The sequence below is a fragment of the Diadema setosum genome, chromosome 13, assembly GCF_964275005.1.
Source record: "Diadema setosum chromosome 13, eeDiaSeto1, whole genome shotgun sequence".
Classification (NCBI taxonomy): Eukaryota; Metazoa; Echinodermata; class Echinoidea; order Diadematoida; family Diadematidae; genus Diadema; species Diadema setosum.
Genome location: NC_092697.1, coordinates 13,683,486 through 13,703,662, shown reverse-complemented (window position 1 = coordinate 13,703,662; position 20,177 = coordinate 13,683,486). Strand labels below are relative to the sequence as shown.

At 37.3% G+C, this 20,177-nt stretch overlaps 1 protein-coding gene across 1 annotated transcript in view; it reads right to left on the bottom strand.

Moving 5' to 3' along the window:
* The window catches only part of LOC140237233 (phospholipid-transporting ATPase ABCA1-like), a 103,044-nt gene that overhangs the window by 79,877 nt on the left and 2,990 nt on the right, over window positions 1-20,177 (bottom strand). The window contains exons 2-4 of the mRNA XM_072317176.1: window positions 19,361-19,454; window positions 11,236-11,377; window positions 7,569-7,750 (exon numbers count right to left, since the gene is read on the bottom strand). Of these exons, the coding sequence (XP_072173277.1) occupies window positions 7,569-7,750; window positions 11,236-11,377; window positions 19,361-19,454 (418 nt within the window). The remainder of the gene's footprint in view (window positions 1-7,568; window positions 7,751-11,235; window positions 11,378-19,360; window positions 19,455-20,177) is intronic.

Here is a 20,177-nt window from a genome sequence, read left to right as displayed (position 1 = left end):
GAGACATCCAAAGGCAGTCTCCTGCATAATCAGGGGAACTTTGAAGCTCTGACTTTTTCACTCCACACAATTTTATATTTCTTTGGGAAAACTGTGCTTCTGCTGCTTGATAATACAAACAATTTTGAATTGAACTGAATGCTTTTTAGATACATGTATTTAAGAATGGGATGCATGGAGTTCAAGCTTCTACTCTCCAAGTAGATATCTGCTGGTATACAAATTATATCAAAACATTCATGTGCAGTTGTCATAAGCTGTATATTGATTTGATAATGACATTTCAAACATTCAAAAATGTACGCAAATATATAATGCCAAAACAATTTAATATATGAAAAATTAAAACAGAATATCTAATGGTCCAAATGAATGTGGTATTCCCTCATATTTCTAAGTAATTGTACATAATCATCGCTGTGATTCTAACAGCAAAACTGAAACATAAGTATCATCAACATCATCGCTGATCATCATTTATTCACACATATACAGTGTACATACAACGTGTATAATACATGACAAAAATTAGTGACCAATATCACTGCCTACATGAAATCAATAGTGACAGCAGTGATGATGACAATGATGATGAAATGATAAAGGCAACAAAAAGGAAAAAAAAAAACCCACAACATGACAGCCATTATGATAATCAATACACAGCATAATGCCCTGTCAATCATCATTTCAATGCGGTCATTGGAGCCAGACAATCATAATGGCTGAAGGCCGCTTGTAATATGCTTGGTAACACACACGATACCGAATGAATGTCAATGGCCATGATTAGGAGGATGGTATTACTATAAGCTAGAAACTACACAAGGCCTATACCACACAGAGTTCCTGAAGTATGGCAGACCAATAATATACTTTTATGAATATCAACTCATCTTTAGAGAACAACTTGGAAATAATGTATGAAAAGGATGTACAGTATGTTCCATGGAGTATGTCATATTGATGATGAGTTGTATCATGCGGCACCACCTGTTCATATCACAGTAGGATTACAACAGTGCGAAGCACACTGTACTGTACATGAACACTAGCTCGTCTTCCTCATGTCATTATGTGCCCTGTCATTTCTGACTACCTAGCATCACTCATGTATAAAGGCCAACCACCATAACGATATGCAGCAATAATGATTAATTAAGATCACCAATTATCGAGGCGTTTGTACACTGACACTCAAGTACATTGTATAGGGGCCTACATAGTTGCTGTAAGGATACAACCAGCACAATATGTCTATTGGCCCATCCTCATTGTAAGAAAAATCATAATAATTATTATTTTTGTTAAAATATTGAACCTTTTTCATTCATACAGTCAAGATGTCACCATCCTTGACAAAAACAAAAAGTTGTTTAAAAAGCATGTAAAGTTTGCATGCTGCAGCCGTTGTATGCAATTAGATACTACATGTAAGTACAGAATATTCTGCGGGTCACAATTCACACTTTCTGTAGAACTGGTGGAAATAATTGCTATGTAGGTTAGCATGCAAGTCACATGACAGACTCTTGACTTCCCATGGGGATCGTTTCGGCAAAGATCAAACTGGTAAATTTCACAATGAAGGAAATGAAATCTATTACTCTGATCTATTGTATGCAATTTTTATGGCAACATATTTTGCTAGAGTAAAATCATACAGTCACAGAGACATACAACATGACAATCAACATGCATGATTTATCCTTATGCAGTGGATCAGTTGAATAATGTACTTGAAATATCATCCAGAATTTATAAGGTCTATCAGATATATTGCTCTTATTTTTTTTTCTCAACCTGTTGCTTTTGTCTGTATTGATAGAATTTGACCCCGTTTACAGTGCGAGGCTCGGCCGCGGCTCGGCCGCGGCCGAGCCCAGCCCCGCTTCAGTGTAAACGCGCAAAAGGCCAAATGCGAGGCCAAAATTGGCCTCGCATTTGGCCTCGCTCTGGAGGTGGTCTCGGCCGCGGCCGAGCCCGGCCTCTTCTTGGTGTAAACGCAAACTCGGCCGCGCAATTGAGGCCGGACTCGGCCACGGCCGAGCCGCGGCCGAGCCCGGCCCCGCACTGTAAGCGGGGTCTATGAGTATCATATTTCCTAGTGTAGGCCTCATCATACTGATATTGATATTTCCCTGGGCGCCAAGTCCTGGCAATTGTGAGTTCATCGGCAAGGTTCTGCCGCATTCTGGGAATAGTTTCTCCTTTTAAAACGTCTTGAGTCTCTTGTGCTCGGATATATCACATGAGTGCATTTTCAAAGCTGATGTGATATATCACTCAGCACACTCATGAAGTGATGCATAACAGCAGCGGCTGCATTTTATGTGCATGAATACAATTTGCTAGAGCTCACTGGTAAACATCTATGCAGCGATTGTGGACAAAGAATGGCTGATGGCTGTCCTTTGTATGGGGCATAGAAATTCTTATCCAAGGACAAGTTCTTCCCGTGATAGTATGTCAGCTCCAAAAAGAAAAAAAAAAAAAAAAACCCTTTAGAGATGCTGTTGAATAATACATTTCTTTGTGACATTATGCATCAAAATTATCACCTCATATCTTCCGCATCCCCTAATCTTTTTTTTTTCTTTCTGTTCTGAGTGGGACCATTTTTTTAAAATCTCTATACGCATTGCTGCTTGTCCAATTCCTTACATGACATGACCAACTCGCGACCCTGATAAGCCTGACAGTTCCCAGGTCTATGCTAGGAAATGCATGGCAAACAAGAGAATCAAACATTGAGGGACCATGCATCTGTTATCATGAAATACACACACAGTCTGACTATAAATCTCTGCCCCCACCCATAGAGTGGTATGTGTAATCACAGGGCACAACATGGTACCTGCATGCATCACAGACAATAGTAATCATTCTTCCCACCACCCCACCCTCCAATCCACATCCGCCCTCCCCACCCCCACCCCCCCCCCCCCATATGTTACATGTACACTTCCAGCATCATAAAACAACATAGCTCACATTGCACGGCCATGTGAGTGTATGAATTATGACTTTTAACATGGCACCAAGAGCTGGACTGGGTTGAAAGTCTAAGTAGCATTATTACTGTAGCAAAACTTATAACAGCATGCATTTCTAGTGAGTCACTGTTACGTGTATGGTTATACAACATGCTGTACATGATAAGAATAATGCTAGCTCTTTCTTACTAGGAGTACTATTCACAAATGCTGTAAACATTTTATACAAACCGGTTTCACCAAACAGAGGTCTGTGAATAGTCATTATTTTCCATATTCCCAGGTTCTTCTTTTACCCCAACTGTCAACAACATCTGTTGCTCGACAATAAGAGAGAAAAAAAAAATGCTATTTCATGGTTGCCTGTGCTGTTTTGTTGTTGCTGGTTTTTTTTCTTCACCTAGTTGCATTCCAGATTCTCACATGGGGATCATGATCAGCCAGATGAAGTGTAATGCAAGTAAAAGTCCCACAAATTAGACTGTACACACTTTGTATGCCTCACGAAGTATAACACTGGTGACCAAAATGTTCCTCTACAGGCTTCTGCATGTTAAAGGCACTATATTTGGAGATGAAACAAAAACCCAGTTTAGTGCTTCAAAATAGTCCTAAAATGTGAGTTTGGGATAGAAACAACCAATGTAAAATGTTTATCAGTACAATTAATGTTAAGTATTGTTAAGTACACAAAATGTGAACAATACTTATAATAAAATTGTTTCTACAATAAACCGTCTACAGTTATGGTTTATTGAGAAAAATAATGATATCTACTTATATTTAGGCTTTATTGTGAAAATTTTATATGATAGGATGTTTTGTGATACAAGTGACTTACACATATATATGCAACAAATGTGGTAACTCAAACATTTTTAAAATCACTGTTCACAATGATAAACAGTAAGTTTAACAGTCTTCCAGGTCCGTGTTGAATACAACTTGTGTAGTTTATGAGTTGTTGTAACTGCAATAAAAGGATTGTATAGTTTTGGTTGAGACCTAACTTCAGGTTTCTAACAGTTTTGGGTGAGATAATGAGAAACCTCCTATGAAATATGAAAGATCATGTAATTCCAAGAGGCATTCAACGTTTATTTGATGAAAATTGGTTTTGAAATGGCTGAGATACCCAAAACAGAGTAATCCTAATAAAAGGTGGGACCCAGCTTTTATTACAATTGCTTTATTTCACTTTGTTTTTGGATGTCTCAGCCATTCCAAAACCGATTTTCATCAAATAAACACTGAACTTGTCTTAGAATGGTGTGCTCTGCACTATTTCATAAGTGGTTTCTTGGTATCTCACAAAAAGTTAAAAGCCCAATCCTTGCCGCCACCAATACTGTACTATCCCTTTAATGCATTAAAACTGTATTCTTTTCCTACAGTCCAGTAACAAACCATTTCATTCACCTTCTACCTCCAATCAAGTTTCTTTGGTAGGAACTCACTTAGCATTCATCTGTTATTGCTAGGTGGGGCAAGCCTCCAGCAAGCCTTTAGGTTGTCAAGGCAATCTTTTGTGAACAACGTACACTGCATTGAATTTGAATACACTTTGATACAGAAATGGTCTACTGCAGATGAGAGCGCTATATCGTCTGATTTCAGAGCAGTCTGTCACAGCTTAGAAGGTTTTTGATGACATATTTCATCCCTAGCATTTCGCCACCGTAGACACCACCTGGTCTCACGGTATCCAAGGAGACAGGCATGGCGAGGACATTGTGTCCTCTCTATTCATACGCACTCTGAATGTCTGGTTTGCAGTCATACATGTACACGACAAATGCACAAATGTCAGTACAGGTTCAATGTATAAAAATAACCATGATTCCTGGGACACGAACAGATGTACTAAACATGTCCATAAGAAAAAAAATCTCATCTTTTCAAACAACTGAATGTATGCAAGACTTAGATGTTGGGTTCAAACAAGATGAATTCACCTAGATGTTTCATTTTTACATTAGATTAGATTCATATCCTTAGCAGTTTGTAAATCTCTCTGTCTCTTTGAGTGTTGTTGTGACATCTAGACTTATTTGCGGAAGCTTCATGCATGCCAAAATTTCTGGCATTACAGCATTTAATAGCACGAGTCATGCTTTAATGAAGTCTTAGAGCAACAATCCCAAACTCTACAGCCTTCACAAGATGAGGCTACATCACACTTACAAAAACAATCACGGCCTATAAATCTCACAGAAGTTTGCCAATGTCAAACACAGCATGGAAAGACAGAGCATCTAGTATTAAAGGCATTATTTACCTTAAATTGCACATGAAACGAAACCCAGCCTTAGTGCTTCAAGATAGTTCTAAATACTGGAAAAGTGGATATTTTCGCGCGACTAATTTTTCGCACTCGGCAGGGTAAGAAGAGTTTCGTGTGCTTTTAATTCCGCGGGATCAAGACGTAAGCTACTGGCACATGTGGCAAGCAAAAATATTTGCATGCTTTTACTTTCACGCTAGATTCTGGTTGCGCGAAATGTGTGAAAATTTCAACACCGCGAAAATTTCCACTTTTACAGTATGTGAATTAAGGATAGAAACACCCAAAGTAAAAATTTTAATCAGTGTAATCAATGTTAAGTATTGTTAAATATACAAAATGTGAACAATAGTTATAATAAAATTGTTTCTAGAATGAATCCTCTACAGTTGTGGTTTATTGAGAAAATAGTAATGTATCTCCTTATATTTTAGGCTTTATTGCAAAATTTTTATAAGGTAGCATGTTTTATGATACAGCTGACCGCACACATATATATATGCATCAAATGTGATAACTCAAAACATTTTTTAAATCACTGCTTCAAATGGTAATCACTACCTTTAAAGGCTGTGGGGATTACTGAACTGTGTAAACCAAGCCATAAATTCCTTGAAGAGCATAGATACAACAGTTCATTCACCTTTGCAAGCAGTGTACAAATAAAATAAAACTCCAAAAGATAAGACTGTGGATTTCATGTCCAACCAGAATAAACAGAATAAACTACACATTAAAGCAAGTTCATGTTCTATTGTAAGATATCTGGAAAGATGCCATGGCAGGATATTACTTGGTTTTCAGGGAAAACCGCTCTTCTGGCACTGTAATTGATATTTCAGATACGTTTATGTCCAATACTGCCAACCTCAGCACATTAAAGATGCACTCTTGCAGAGTGGGGGGGGGGGGGGGGGAAGAAACATCTTGAAAAAAACAAATCATGATTTGGCTAAAAAATCGAAAAATTACAGTAACTTTTTATGACAGATTAAATTTCATTTGAAACAAAAAACTTGTCATTCAAACACATTTTCTCATTTTTTTTTAAAGGGAATGGTAGAGTTTTGGTTGGATACAGATTCAGATTTTAACTTTTTGTGAGATAATCAGAAACCACTGATAAAAAAAAAAGCATACAATTCTAAGTGGTATTTAAAGTTTATTTGATGAAAACTGATTTTGAAATTACTGAGATATTCAAAAACAAAGTAAAACAAAGTGGTCCTACTAAAAGGTGGGTCCCACTTTTTATTACGACCACTTTGTTTTTGGATATCTCAGTCATTGCAAAACCAATTTTTATCTCATAAACTTTGAATTCCTCATAATAGCATTGTATGTTCTTTAATACTTAGAAGTTAAACACCTGAAATCCCATCGCAATCAAAACCATACCATCCCTTTAATGATAGAAATATATTAAAAATGAGTAAATCAAGCTAGTGGGAAGCTCTGGATAGATACATTATGTACATTACACCATCACTTCATTGCAAGCCACATAGAGCGCATGGCAGCCATTATTACAGTCAGTCAATACAAACTATATTTCATAAAGACAGCAAAAGATGTATATGCACCCTTATCTCCAACCCTTTTAACTACCACCAGCTTTTCAGATACGGTGGCATCTGATTCTAGAGTTTAAACTCTCTGTAAAATCCTTCTGTCTTCTTGGAGCTTTGCCAGTGTAAATCTGGTGGCACAAAATGCTGCAAAGTTTTGAATACTCAAATGACATCCTCTGGCTCCCATGGCTCTGTTTACAAGCTCACTATAAGTCGCCCATCAATGTCTTGCTCTCATGTTTCTATGCACTGTGAAAATATTCAGCAGGCAAGTTGGGAACATCCAAGCGCAGTACATGCCCAAAATATTGCGGAATTTGGTTGGGGGAATCGCTGTACTTTGGCTGCACTTTGATCAAGTGTGGAGTGAGGAATCAAAATCAGGCAACCCGACCTCTTTTTTTCTCTATGAAACTGGCCTTGCATACACAATATTGGTGATGATTTCGCAGAATGTTAAATACAGGGAAACTCTGTTTTAACCCGTTGAGGACGGGCTGATTTTGCGACAACACGCATTTCCCATAGACACCTGCCCGAGTATACTTGGGACTTGTCCTCAATGGATTAATACTATAACAAGGATGCTGGGACTGCCAATTTTTACTTAATTAAAAGCGATACCTCGTAAGCAAGCTCCTTATAAACTGGTTTCCCTGGAGCAATATTTCACTAGTTTGGAAGCCGATTTAAATGTCAGAACATCTCTAGGCTTACCTGGTACAGAAGGCCCACTGGCAACAGCCTGCTCTGTTAGTCTCTTCCACCAGCCCGTTTGTTGATTCCACCAGTCCCCTCGCTGCTCCAAGTCACCGAGCTGAGCAAGGAGTTTCTCGAGGTCATCGACAAAGGTCTTGTTGCCGAGGATCTTCTGGATGTCTTCAATCAGAATGGATAATCTATCACAGCAAAGATAAAAGGAGTATAAAAGAATGAACACATTCATACAAATGAAGGTACCTTGTACCAGTAAATGGTATAAAGAAAAATGCAAATGGATGTAAGAGCCTTTTGGCACTGCAGAGAGAGAAAAAAAAATGTCATTGTTTTTACTATCATGAATCAGACAAAGACATTTCTATGGTGATCAGGATGGATACTTTCAAATTGTGGAAACAGAAAATATCAATGCAATTACACAAAATACAGATATATCACACATACCAATGCAAGTGATCTATATTTGTGCAACACAATCTAAAAAAAACAAATCATTTACAATCAATCAGTAGCTAACAATACGCATCACAGTAAATCATCAGGAAGTTTGCAGTGTGTTCAAGAAAACAATTTAGCAGTTTTTCTTAAAATTTTCCTGGAAGCATGCCAGTTGTGTTTCAATGATAAAAGTTGGTAAAAGTGGATAGAGGAATACTTTTTGGTTTTCATCACATGACTTCAGCATTTCAGACAGAAACAATTTTGCTGCAATTTACTGCCAAGAAGTCACAAGTCTCCCTATGTTTTTGTCAAGATGCCCCCCCCCCCCTTTTTTTTCCTAACAATGATACCTTAGAAGAGCTGTTAGCGACAGCCATGGTTTTTCAATCAGTTACAAATGGTGGGTTTTCTTTGCACAATCACGGGACTGCAGTTCTAGCTAAACTTTTCACTTTCACATTTCAGTGCATCTGCAATTCAGTTTGGTCTTGTTTTATTTTATTGTTGGTCATTTTGTTTTGCAAAATCATGGTTGTCATTTACTGCACAGACATTTCTGAATGTTCCATACCAAGATGGTATGAAACAACCATCATCATGGCCGAACAAGTGTTTACTTTTTTACTTGTGGCTGAAACTGTCCAATACAACTGTATATTCCCAGAGTGATGCTATGAATTAGATTTTAAAACGAATGAACAAAGGTCTGTTTCTGGAGACTAGTCAAGCAACATGTCAAGTACCACATAAACTACAGTAGCAGCACCTCAGCTGTGCACAACAAACATTTGGTAATCACTTTCACCGAACTGAGACCTACAGTACCGTACTGGGCACTACATCCATGCTGCACTTTGTACGATTCTAGAGCAGAGGCCATGATCGAATCTGCACAGGGAGAACCCTGCTTCCGGTTGCTACGCAGTTGCCATGGTGGGGGCGTGGCCCTAATGGCCAATACATTGTGTATCGATCAAGCGCATTATCTTGTAAATGATAAATGTCACCACATAATTGCCTTCACATTTCTTCCCTCTCCCAACCCTTTTTCTCTTTCCTCCGCATTTAAAGGGATGGTACAGTATTGGTGGAGATGAGAGTTGGGCTTTTATCCATTTTGCGAGATACCCTAAATGATATAGTACAGAGCATACCATTTTAAGAGGAATTCGAAGTTTATTTGACGAAAATCTGGTTTGGAATGACTGAAACATCCAAAAACAAAGTAAAACAAAGCGATTGTAATAAAGTGTGGGTCCCACACTTTATTAGAATCGCTCTTTTTTGGATATCTCAGTCATTTCAAAACCAATTTTCATCAAATAAATGTTGAATTCCTCAGAATTACATGTTCTTTCATATTTCATAAGAGGTTTCTCATTATCTCACCAAAAAAATGTTAGAAACCTGAAATTAGGTTTCAACCAAAACTATACGATCCCTTTAAGGTCTTCATGCTCAAGACTGTGGTACATCGTATATGGTGCTGCTCTTCTACAATACTTGTGCAACACAAATTCAGCCACATAAAATTCATAAATATCACATAGAGTATCTAACAGTATGCCCCCTCCCTCACCACTCACAAAAAACAAAAACAAAAAAAGAACTGAATAACAACTGAATGAAGCATCATGAAATACCAAGGTTCAAACATGTACATGTATGAACAACCAAGCATCTTTCACACTAGTTTAAGTCTCTGTATATAGAAGGAATATACATGTAGGTCCTACGATGTACTAGTACTTCAATTTGACTTTATTGCTCTACAAGAAAACACACACTCTCCCTTTCTTTCTCTTCTTCTGTCTTCCCTTTCCTCTCACTCTGTCTTCTCCTCCCTCTCCATCTCTCCATCTATCTATCTATCTATTTATCTATCTATCTATCTATCTATCTATCTATTTATCTATCTATCTATCTATCTATTTATCTATCTATCTATCAATCTATCTATCTTTCTATCTATCTATCTCTATCTATCTGTTGTCTATCAATCTATTTATCTATCTATCTATCTATCTATCTATTTATCTATCTATCTATCTATCTATCTATCTATCTATCTATCTCTATCTATCTGTTGTCTATCAATCTATCTATTTATCTATCTATCTATCAATCTATCCAGATCTATTTATCTATCTATCTATCTATCTATCTATCTATCTATCTCTATCTATCTGTTGTCTATCAATCTATTTATTTATCTATCTATCTATCTATCTGTCTCTTTACTTGTATTTCTATCTACCTCTCTCTATCTCTATCTATCTGTCTATCTATCTATGCACATAAATATTCACATCCTTGTTATCTGATAGAATATCTGCTGGAAATATCTCATAAAACATTTTGCTACAGTTTTCAGCACAGTGTTCCTCCATCAGTAAAACACCAGAACTGTTTGCATGCATGAAAGTTTGGTGAGGAACCAAGATTCACGAAAGTAAAATGCACACATACATTTTGTAGTATATGTGTTTGTCTATACAAAGTATTGAATGCCAGTGGCGGTTCATGAGAGTTTCACGCCGAAAAAAAAAAAAAAAAAAAAATGAATAAAAAAAATAACAAAAGTTTCCTGCCACAAATGTTTCTGTTTTTACACAACTGTTTTCTTTAAGAACAATGAATCTAAATGATATGATAAATGACATGACATATTACAGCAGAATACATATCTACAGCTGTACCCTACTCTTTCATCAACACTCAAACATACTATACATCATACACACTTGAACATATGTTCACATATACACGTGTGCATAAACACATACACATACTAAAAATAAGGTCAATAGGCCTACATACGTTGTAGATACATCATCAAGTATTAGTATCATTAGCGATCAGTAACGCTATGAAAAAGATTACCCATACTTTTATCAGAAGTCAGCATTTTAAATGGTTTGTTGCTCGTTCCTGTTTACCTCTCACTAACCCGCTGAGGATGGGCTGATTTTGCTACAACACACATTTCCCATTGACACTTGCCCGAGTATACCCGGGACTCGTCCTCAATGGGTTAACATACGTTTATGTAACACTTTCCCTTTTTGGTGTCCCTTTCCTCATTAATCAAATCAGCATATATATTGTTATATATATATATTTTTTTTTTTTTCAAATCTCAACTTTATTTGTTGCTAATGCACCAATTGTCTGTTATATTTATGTGGAATGGAAAATTCAACTTGAACTGAATTGAGCTTACTTGGCTTGAGAGAAGTCGTTGACCTTTCCCGCTGTATCGCTCTCCAGGTCGGTCTTACTGCACTTGTTGAGGGAGTCACAGACCAGCGACTGGAAGAATGGAACCATTCCAGCTGACGGCATGGCCTTGGAAGAGAAATGACCTAGAGGAGAAAGAGACAAGCAGATCAAACATAACGTTTCGAAGGGAAGTTCAGTGACGATAATATATATAACAGGTCAATGACAGATTTGTAAGATTGTGATACTATCATCTGATTTCATTTACAGAAATAGATGAATATAAAGATAGTATCTATACATACTGGTTAACTGTAAAGCAAGATAGATTCACAACACAAAATTTTTGTGAATTTTTCGCGTCATGGAATTTTCGCAAATTGTTACAGGCATTCAATGCATGCAGTGTAAACAAGAACTTTCACATGTATTCTAATTTGGGGAATCTTGGCTCTTGCAAAATTCACAAGATTAAAATGCATGCAAACATTCCTGGTTTTACAATATTCTGGTCAAACAAAAATGGTACACAGCAGCCCAAAGGCTGAATTGCATGCCATTTACATGTAGATGATCTAGTAATTCTATATACATTAAACAGAAAGAGACATCCAGGCCTTACACAGTGTAGCTACAAAAACTGTAAAACATGTATATATTCGCGGCATGAATTTTTCGCTAATTTCGCCAACAGCCTTTTTTGCGACATGAAATTTTCGCGAACTGCCACTGGCATTCAATGCATACCATGTAGACAAGAACTTTAATTTCGCAAATCTTGGCGCTCACGAAATTCATGAAATGAAAATGCATGCGAACATTCCTCTTTCTGCAGTATTTTGCGATGTAACTTTAAATCAAAGGCTACATGTAGCTGCACTACAAGGGAATTACGACTTAAGATTAAAAAGAATGAAATGGGTTGACAAAGAAATCATGTACATGTGTATGTTAAACAGTGTTAAAGTCACTGATAATGTGAACAGGTCTTGGTATATTAATTCTGTGATTTTTATATATTGTAATGACAAACATCACCGTACAGTTTCAACCAAATTTCCATATAGAATATCTGGATTAATTCCATCTGACTTTTCATGAGACTTCCATTTGTGTCAGAAGTGTATCACTGCTTAGCCACGTTTATGAGGCTAATACTGCCTTGAAGTGCCTTTCACAGAAACCTGGCACGAACTGGCACTGCTCGGCAACGCTAATTATTACACGATGAACCTTCTCGCGCAACCTATTAGAAAACCATTGTCTTGGATGTTATACAAGAGTACTGCACTCCTCCCCTCCCCCATCACCATTTTCTCTTTTTTACTAACAAAATTGAAACTCAAGAGCTTTTACAAGTCCAAATTATGAAAACTAGGAAGTCTTGTTGCCATTCACAAAAAAAAAAAAGAAGCAACATATTCCAGGAATTGAAGAAGTGGTTATATCATTTCCGGTGACCATGAGACAAGCATGATGAAGAATTTTCTCCACGAGTCCTTCTAATCATCACCATGGAGACTCAGAGAGGTGTTACAGCAGGCTCAAAGTTTTAATCAATTTTCTGAATGATTACCGGTATTTCTTCTCAATGATTGACAGCAAATGAAAAATTCGTGCTGTTGTTCATTTCACCATGCTCTTCCCAGTACATGTACAATGCTCACAAATCTCTGGAAATTCTTTCCTAACCCATCATGATTTCTAGAAATGTGTTTTGGTTTTAGTTTTCTTTTCATTTATACATATATTCCATTTAGGTATCATTAGACATTATACTGCCTTAAAAACAGAAACACTATAGTCCATGTTTAACTCACTGAGGACGGTTTGATTTAGCTACAACATGCATTTCCCATAGACACTTGCCCAAGTACACTCGAGACCTTGTCCTCAATGGGTAAAAAAGTATTTATAATTGAACTGTCAGAAGTTATTCAAGTTTCATTAAAATTTTACATAGCTACATGTAAGAAAGTTTTAGAAATGGTAAATTTTGCATGACTTGCATGAAAGAATGATATAAGTTACAATCTTGACTGCAAATTTAATAAGGTAATGACATCATTAATGCAGCACAAACAGTAACTCCAAAGCAGTGAATGCCACAGTCAAAATGTGTGTGTCCTTGTGTCTAACTATAGTCTCATTCCAGACTCAAAAGCTTTTAGCCCTTTATTGACCTTGACCAAAAGGGACTATTAGAGGGCACTATTCCATACAGCCCAGAATTCTTGGCAAAGGCACACTGTACATCAAAGAATTTGAGAATCACGATTTGAAAAGGTTTCTATGAAAGAAAAGAGCAAATGTCAGGTGGTCTGACACAACCAAACTTTAGCTGTCATCTCCGTCCATATTGATCTGTTTATTGCATGAGATTGTGGGCAGGACACACACTGTTTTGTCTGCTGCTGAATCGATGCCATCTGTAAAGTATGACTTGCACAACACACAGTCTCAATGCCACGGCAGCACAGTGGCAAAGAAATGAACCTTTGTCTTTTCAACTGCAGATAAACTCTAGGCACAGTACAGAAATCCTCCAGCTCTGCTCTACAATGTACAATTGTATAATGTGTAAACATGCAGAACAGTACACAATCATTAGCCATTCATATTCTTCTTTGCTCAACCAGTTGCTTGTTGGGGCAGATCTTGCCCAACTATCATTTTGGCATGTTATTTTAAGCTGGCCTTTGTACCCTTTTTCTATCTGCAAATTAGAATGGAAATGTCTAGAAGAGAGACTATACCCATATCACTGGCAAGCAGGAAATCACCAAACATACAAGTTGTTGACTGAAATAAACAAATAACAAAACCCTGTCAAAGACTGAAATCTTAAAATACCATCTAATATCTTACGCCACATCCACTGTACAGTAGCTATCAGTGAATCTGAAACAGTTCTTTAGGGAACTTATCTGTTTACCTTCCTGATATATTAAAGTTTAGACATTATTACTTTTTCCCCTTCAAAATTCTGTGTCTAAAAAGAATGTATAGAAGAAGAGATATTGCTGGATAGATACATTTGTACTCGATCTTTTCCCCTCATAATACATTGTTCCATGGCAGCCTGAAGATTATGTATTCAAGAAAGCTGGGAAATTGCTCCTCATACAAACAGAATGTTCCAGGGATGATATGCTGTACAAAGTGTAGTTTTCATTGTCTGATCAAGGAGCTACATATGTGTGTGATAGCTCCTTGGTCTGATACAGAGTGACTGACAACATTACCCCTCAACAGCGATGTCTAATAAACCGATCCAGGGAGTTTACTGCTACTGAGACAGGAATAAAACTGTCTAAACCCTTAAATAGGGAAGAAAGAAAGATATATTTTTTTTTAAAGGCGAACGGCATACACATCATCCATGAAAACCATGCTTTCCAGTTGCTATGGGCAACAGTCATAAAGAATCATGGGACAAAAGAGGGGTAACCATGGCAACAATGGAGTTGTGCACGTCTAGCTCATTTCATCAGGCAGTCAACGACCACTCTGCTCAAGCTCACAGGTAAAGTCAATGACCAGTTTGTGATTCACACTGATCATGAGAAGTCATTTGCATTCCCTCTTGAGGTTCAGCTTCATTCAACTCATTGAATTGCTTCCTGTTACTTTCTCATTCATTTTCAATAGTCCCATATGGTACAGTTTAAATCCCCCTACTCTATTCTTCAAATGAAAACAAAATAAGATAATTCGTAACTCTTCTATCAGTATCACTTCTCTAAGTCTCAGGCATATATCATATGCATCTTCAAATGTTCAACAACAAAAAAGAAATCCAGGAAAATGTAAAGTTCTTCCAAGAATGTCTAGAGGTCACTGACATATCAATCCATGAAGACATGGATGAACAGTACAGAATGTACAGCACAGCACTCAATGGACTGTATTCCTATGTGCAATAATCGCACAATGCTTGTCAATGCGAGTTGCAGTGAGAAGATTCCTTTGTTCATTTGTTTTCAGGTTTTTATTTAACTCTGGCAACTGGGCAATGAACAATGAAGGTTTTCTTCCAGGCTGATAATACCAAACTTGTCCACTGTTTACACTACCCTGGTCAAAAGGGGAGGCCAGATCGTCAAGACAAAATAAGCAGCTCAATCCCATTTTCAAAAAGACAACGCTATCACCACAGAGTACAACTGCAGTTATCAGTACACTTCAACCAGTTACAGTGCAAGTGTCATTGTTCATGTCAGCAGCATGTCAGGTGTCATAAGTTTCAAAACTGCAGTCATTGTTGCATTCACTACATGTACGTGTAGTCTTGTATTCTCCACAGTCTGTAACAGAATGTAAGTTTTAATGATGTGCTAAAAGTTGTAGTTTAATAGGTAGACAGGATCATTTTGACCATGAAACATGGGCAAATAAACTGACAGAAGTTCACAGCACAATAGAAATGTAAGATAAAGTGGATTAAAGTACTTCAAACAGTCATCTGCCAACTTCACCAATATATCATATTATGAAAAAAAAAATATATATATTTAATGAGTTACGATGTAACTCAAAAGTTGATATTAGTTGACCATCACTGCAATTAGAGACTCTGCACAATTTACAAACAAAAGCATTATAAAGTATAATTCATGAACAGCTCTGTAAAAACATACGAAGAGCCTTGATAATATCATAACTTCATATTGTCATACCACATCCATCTTTTTTTTTTTTTTTTTTTTTTTTTTTAGGATGCTTCTACCATTCTGGTTGCAAGATGCTTGTATGTATACCAGTACTGTTATCACAGTGCGTTGGAACGTGCAGAGAAATTGCCAAAGTTACAAACAGAGAACGATGGATTCTGCCTTACTTGTACTTTTTTCCAGCCAAACAGCTCAATAGCTGCAGATCTCATTCAATAATGATAGCAAAGCAGCTGCACAGTGGCAAACTGCAGTGGCACAAAAAAAAAAAAAAATCATATAATACCATTGCCACATCCTCTAAGATCTCAGATCACTAATAGCAAAAATACAGACCTACTCTTGTTAAAGATATCAAGGATCATATCATCATAGAAAATAATCACCCACTTACTTGATTGGGGCAAACAGGTAAGTACTGTTTAATACATTTTAGTAGCAGGCAGGGAATCATACAATGTACAGTATTCATACGTTATACACTCTGTAAATGTACTCCAGCAAGTGCATCGAATCAGATTGTGGGGGGGGGGGGGGGGGGGACAAGTAAGCATGTAATTTTGTGATTAATTAGCAACATAGTCAACAATCTCCAGAATAAATTCTGAGCCATGACAATCCCCCCAGGCAACAAGGGCTGCTATTCTTCACTTGTCAACAGGATTAAATGTCACTTCACAGAATTAGATCTCTGTTCATTTTAAAGGTACAATGTATCGTTTACCATTGGGAGCAGTGATTTAAAAGATGTTTGAGATTACATCATGATGCATACAATGTGTAGATCAGTTGTATGGATCATAAAACATCCTACCATGTAAAAATTTTGCAATAAAGCCCAAAATATAGGGAGAAATCACTGTTTTTCTCAATAAACCATAACTGTAGTAGTGTAGACGGTTTAGTCTAGAAACGTTTTTATTATAATTATTGTTCACATTTTGTACATTTAACAATAGAATAACATTAATTATACTGATTCAAATTTTTACACGGGTTGTTGCTATCCCTAACTCGCATTTTAGAACTATTTTGAAGCACAAAAGCTGGGTTTTTGTTTCATCTGCAAATGGTAAATTATGCCTTTAATGCCAAGTGAAACCTCATCACGGCTTTGTCAGTTCAGGGGTGCAATGCAAACACAGGCGTAAAACATCAGTGATTACCCAATGAAATGTAAAATACATCCATGTATGACTTGATGAAATTTAATACTGGTATCAAAAGAAAGGGACACAACTGTTGAAGCATGTGATATTCAATCTATCAAGCTGAACAAACATTTGTAAGATACATTGTCATCAACTTTGAACACTGGTATTCTGCTTTAATTACTGACTACAAAGTGTACTCAGTAGTCTATAAGTTCTACACCTTGGTGTATTTGAAATCAAATCATTTTTGTAGTTCATGTACATCTGAAGACTGCTAACAGCCTTCACATACATGTACAAAAAGTAGTTTCAGATACTACACATTTGTAGGTGCATGTCAACTACATACAAGAAGTTACATGGCTATGAGATAGGGTCCAACAAGGCACAGTCTATCTACTATGTCAATAATCATATCCACCATACCACATTGTTATACAAACAAACAGAACAAAGTACAGGATATGACTACAATAGCTATTCAGTCACATATTATTTTGATGAAGGGTGAGTTCAGTCTTTGTCAAATGCGTCACCTTTTCCTTGCATTCAAGTGTGTTTCTTTCAGATTTTTTGTAAAAAAAACAAACAACCTAAGTGGGAAGATCAGCATTTTCACAATAATTTTGAGAGACTCTTCATTCCTGAGGATGCCCTGTATTTGAGAGTTTGAGGATGGACCCACCATCATAATACATGGCACAGCTGAATTTCCATTCAATTGCAGTTCTGCGTTGCACCTGAATCACCCCTCTCCAGTAGAAACTTTAATTTTCAATGCCAGGCAGTTGTTAAAGTATCCTTAACAGACACATATTATTACTGCCATATACAGCAAGTCAGCATGATAGATTGAATGACATGACTCCTAGACTAGGATTAACTGTGGACACTCAAGACTGATCATGCATAAAAGTTTGCGACTTTGGAAGAATGTTAATTGATATCATGATCACAATTATGTTCAGGACCCTGGTGACATTTGTGGCTCTCTTCCAAAGCAAGCATAATATATTTCCAACTGTTCAGAGATGAAGTGAAATATTGCTACCATTCTATGAAATGTAGTTCCTGGTTGAACTGGAAAGCGCTATGCACGCACCAGTTGGTTACTTGAAATTTGAATTTTGAAGATCGGTGGAAATCCACACACTGAGAAATCTCTGAAATCAATGTATGCCAGAGATTAAAGAACAATTTGCCTTTTAACTTCCTCTTCATTCTTTGTTTCCAAGAATGCATATTTTGTCTGGGCAACGGACAAAGTGGGGGGGGGGGGAGGAGGAGGGAGAGCAAGAAAGAAATGAGCTGTGTCTGCAATTTTGAGAGCTGTCTCAAAAGTGAGGGAAACAAAGAAGATCCCACTTTTAACTTGTCTCGTACAGCATTATTTTCAGCATAGTTCAGGAAGCTATCAGGCGTCAAAGACCGCAGACATATTCTACCGCAAGTGGGGAACAGTATCTGACAGCTATAGATACAGAAACCGTCATTAAGATTGGTTGCCATAGCAACAACTTTTTTTCTTCCTTATCTAAAACTTAATGCATGCCCAGGGTAGTTATAGTGGTCAAATTTCTATCTTCCACTCTACAGACTCTGTTAAATATATTTCTGTTTTTGTTTTCTTTTCTTACTATCAAAGGCAGGCTTAAAATGTCAACAATTTAGTACTGTCATATCTTGCACATTGATGAGCTCGCTTTTTTTTCCCATTCTATCTCAAGAAGAAATGTTAAGTCCACTTTTTCTCGTATTTCATGCAGCATTTTGCATTTTTCCACTTCACTTTTGATATTTATATCCAGGGATGCATTGTGCGGTGGTTGCCCGAGCTCTTCTGAGAAGGCATTGACTGAGTTCTTCCATGAATCTAGCATGACTTGCACATGTGACAACATTTGATGTACCACAACAGGCGCGTGGGTGGGGTGAGGAATAGAGAAAGAGCCTAGCTTTCAACCTCTAGTTTACATTTAAACCCCCCCCCCCTTCTTATTGCACAACAATAATTTGAATGACTACTCCATAGATGTTTAAGTTTACTTCACTAGTATGGTAAAGCAAAACCAAACTGGGAAAACTCTTATTAGAATGGGACATACATGTACACATTATGTACAGTACAGTACATGTACATTGAAGCTGTCTTGAACTTTAGAGAGGCATTTTCATTTAATTCTTCACTTTAAATGCAGGAAGTCCACACTAAAATATGGGATATTTCATGAAATCTACAGAGGACAATGTCTTTAAAAAGGTCAACTCTAATTCCTGCCAAGTGGTATTTAAAACTTACATTCTTGCTTGAATTCTGGTGGCTCATTTTTCCGGACTGAAGCGAGGATGATGAATATGACCAGTGGCCAAAGGAGCTCAATAATAATGCGGATCTAGGGAAAGAGAGAATCAAATCAATTTTGACGGTGAGGAATAACTGGTGCTAAGAAAAAAATAAATAAACATGACAGATTGTCAACCATGTATCATCATTCATTATTAAGTCACTCATACATGTAACTGTACAATGATGTGATGTCTTCAAATAATGATTCCAGGCCAACAGATTGTTTAATGATGCGATGGGATCAAATAATATCCAAAAGGGCTAGATTATGAATTATCTGCAAAATCAAGGGCAGCATGTGAAACATTGATTATAGAGGACATTCAAGAAAGAAAGTGCCTTAACAGTTTGCAGAAATTTCGATTTCTCATTAGAGCCTGAGATAAGATGAACCTACGATACATACAATTGTACACACTATATGACTGAATAAGACCCCGCTTACAGTGCGAGGCCGGGCTCGGCCGCCGCTCAGCCACGGCCGAGACCGGCCTCAATTGCGCGGCCGAGCCTCGCAATTTTGTCCGTTTTCACTGCTGGGCTCGGCCGCGCTTTTGATTCAAACCTTTCAATATTTTGTCGTAGTGGCGCTCTGCTTGTAAACAAATGCAATTTGGTATTGTCTGGTTTTCACACCCTTTGCCCAATGAATTCCGTGGCGACGAAGTCGCTGTTCGGGCAAAGGCCTTTGCCGAAGGAAAGAATCCTTTGCAGGACAAAACCACCTTAAACTATACTAGTTTTCGACGTTGAGGGGGTTAATATCCTG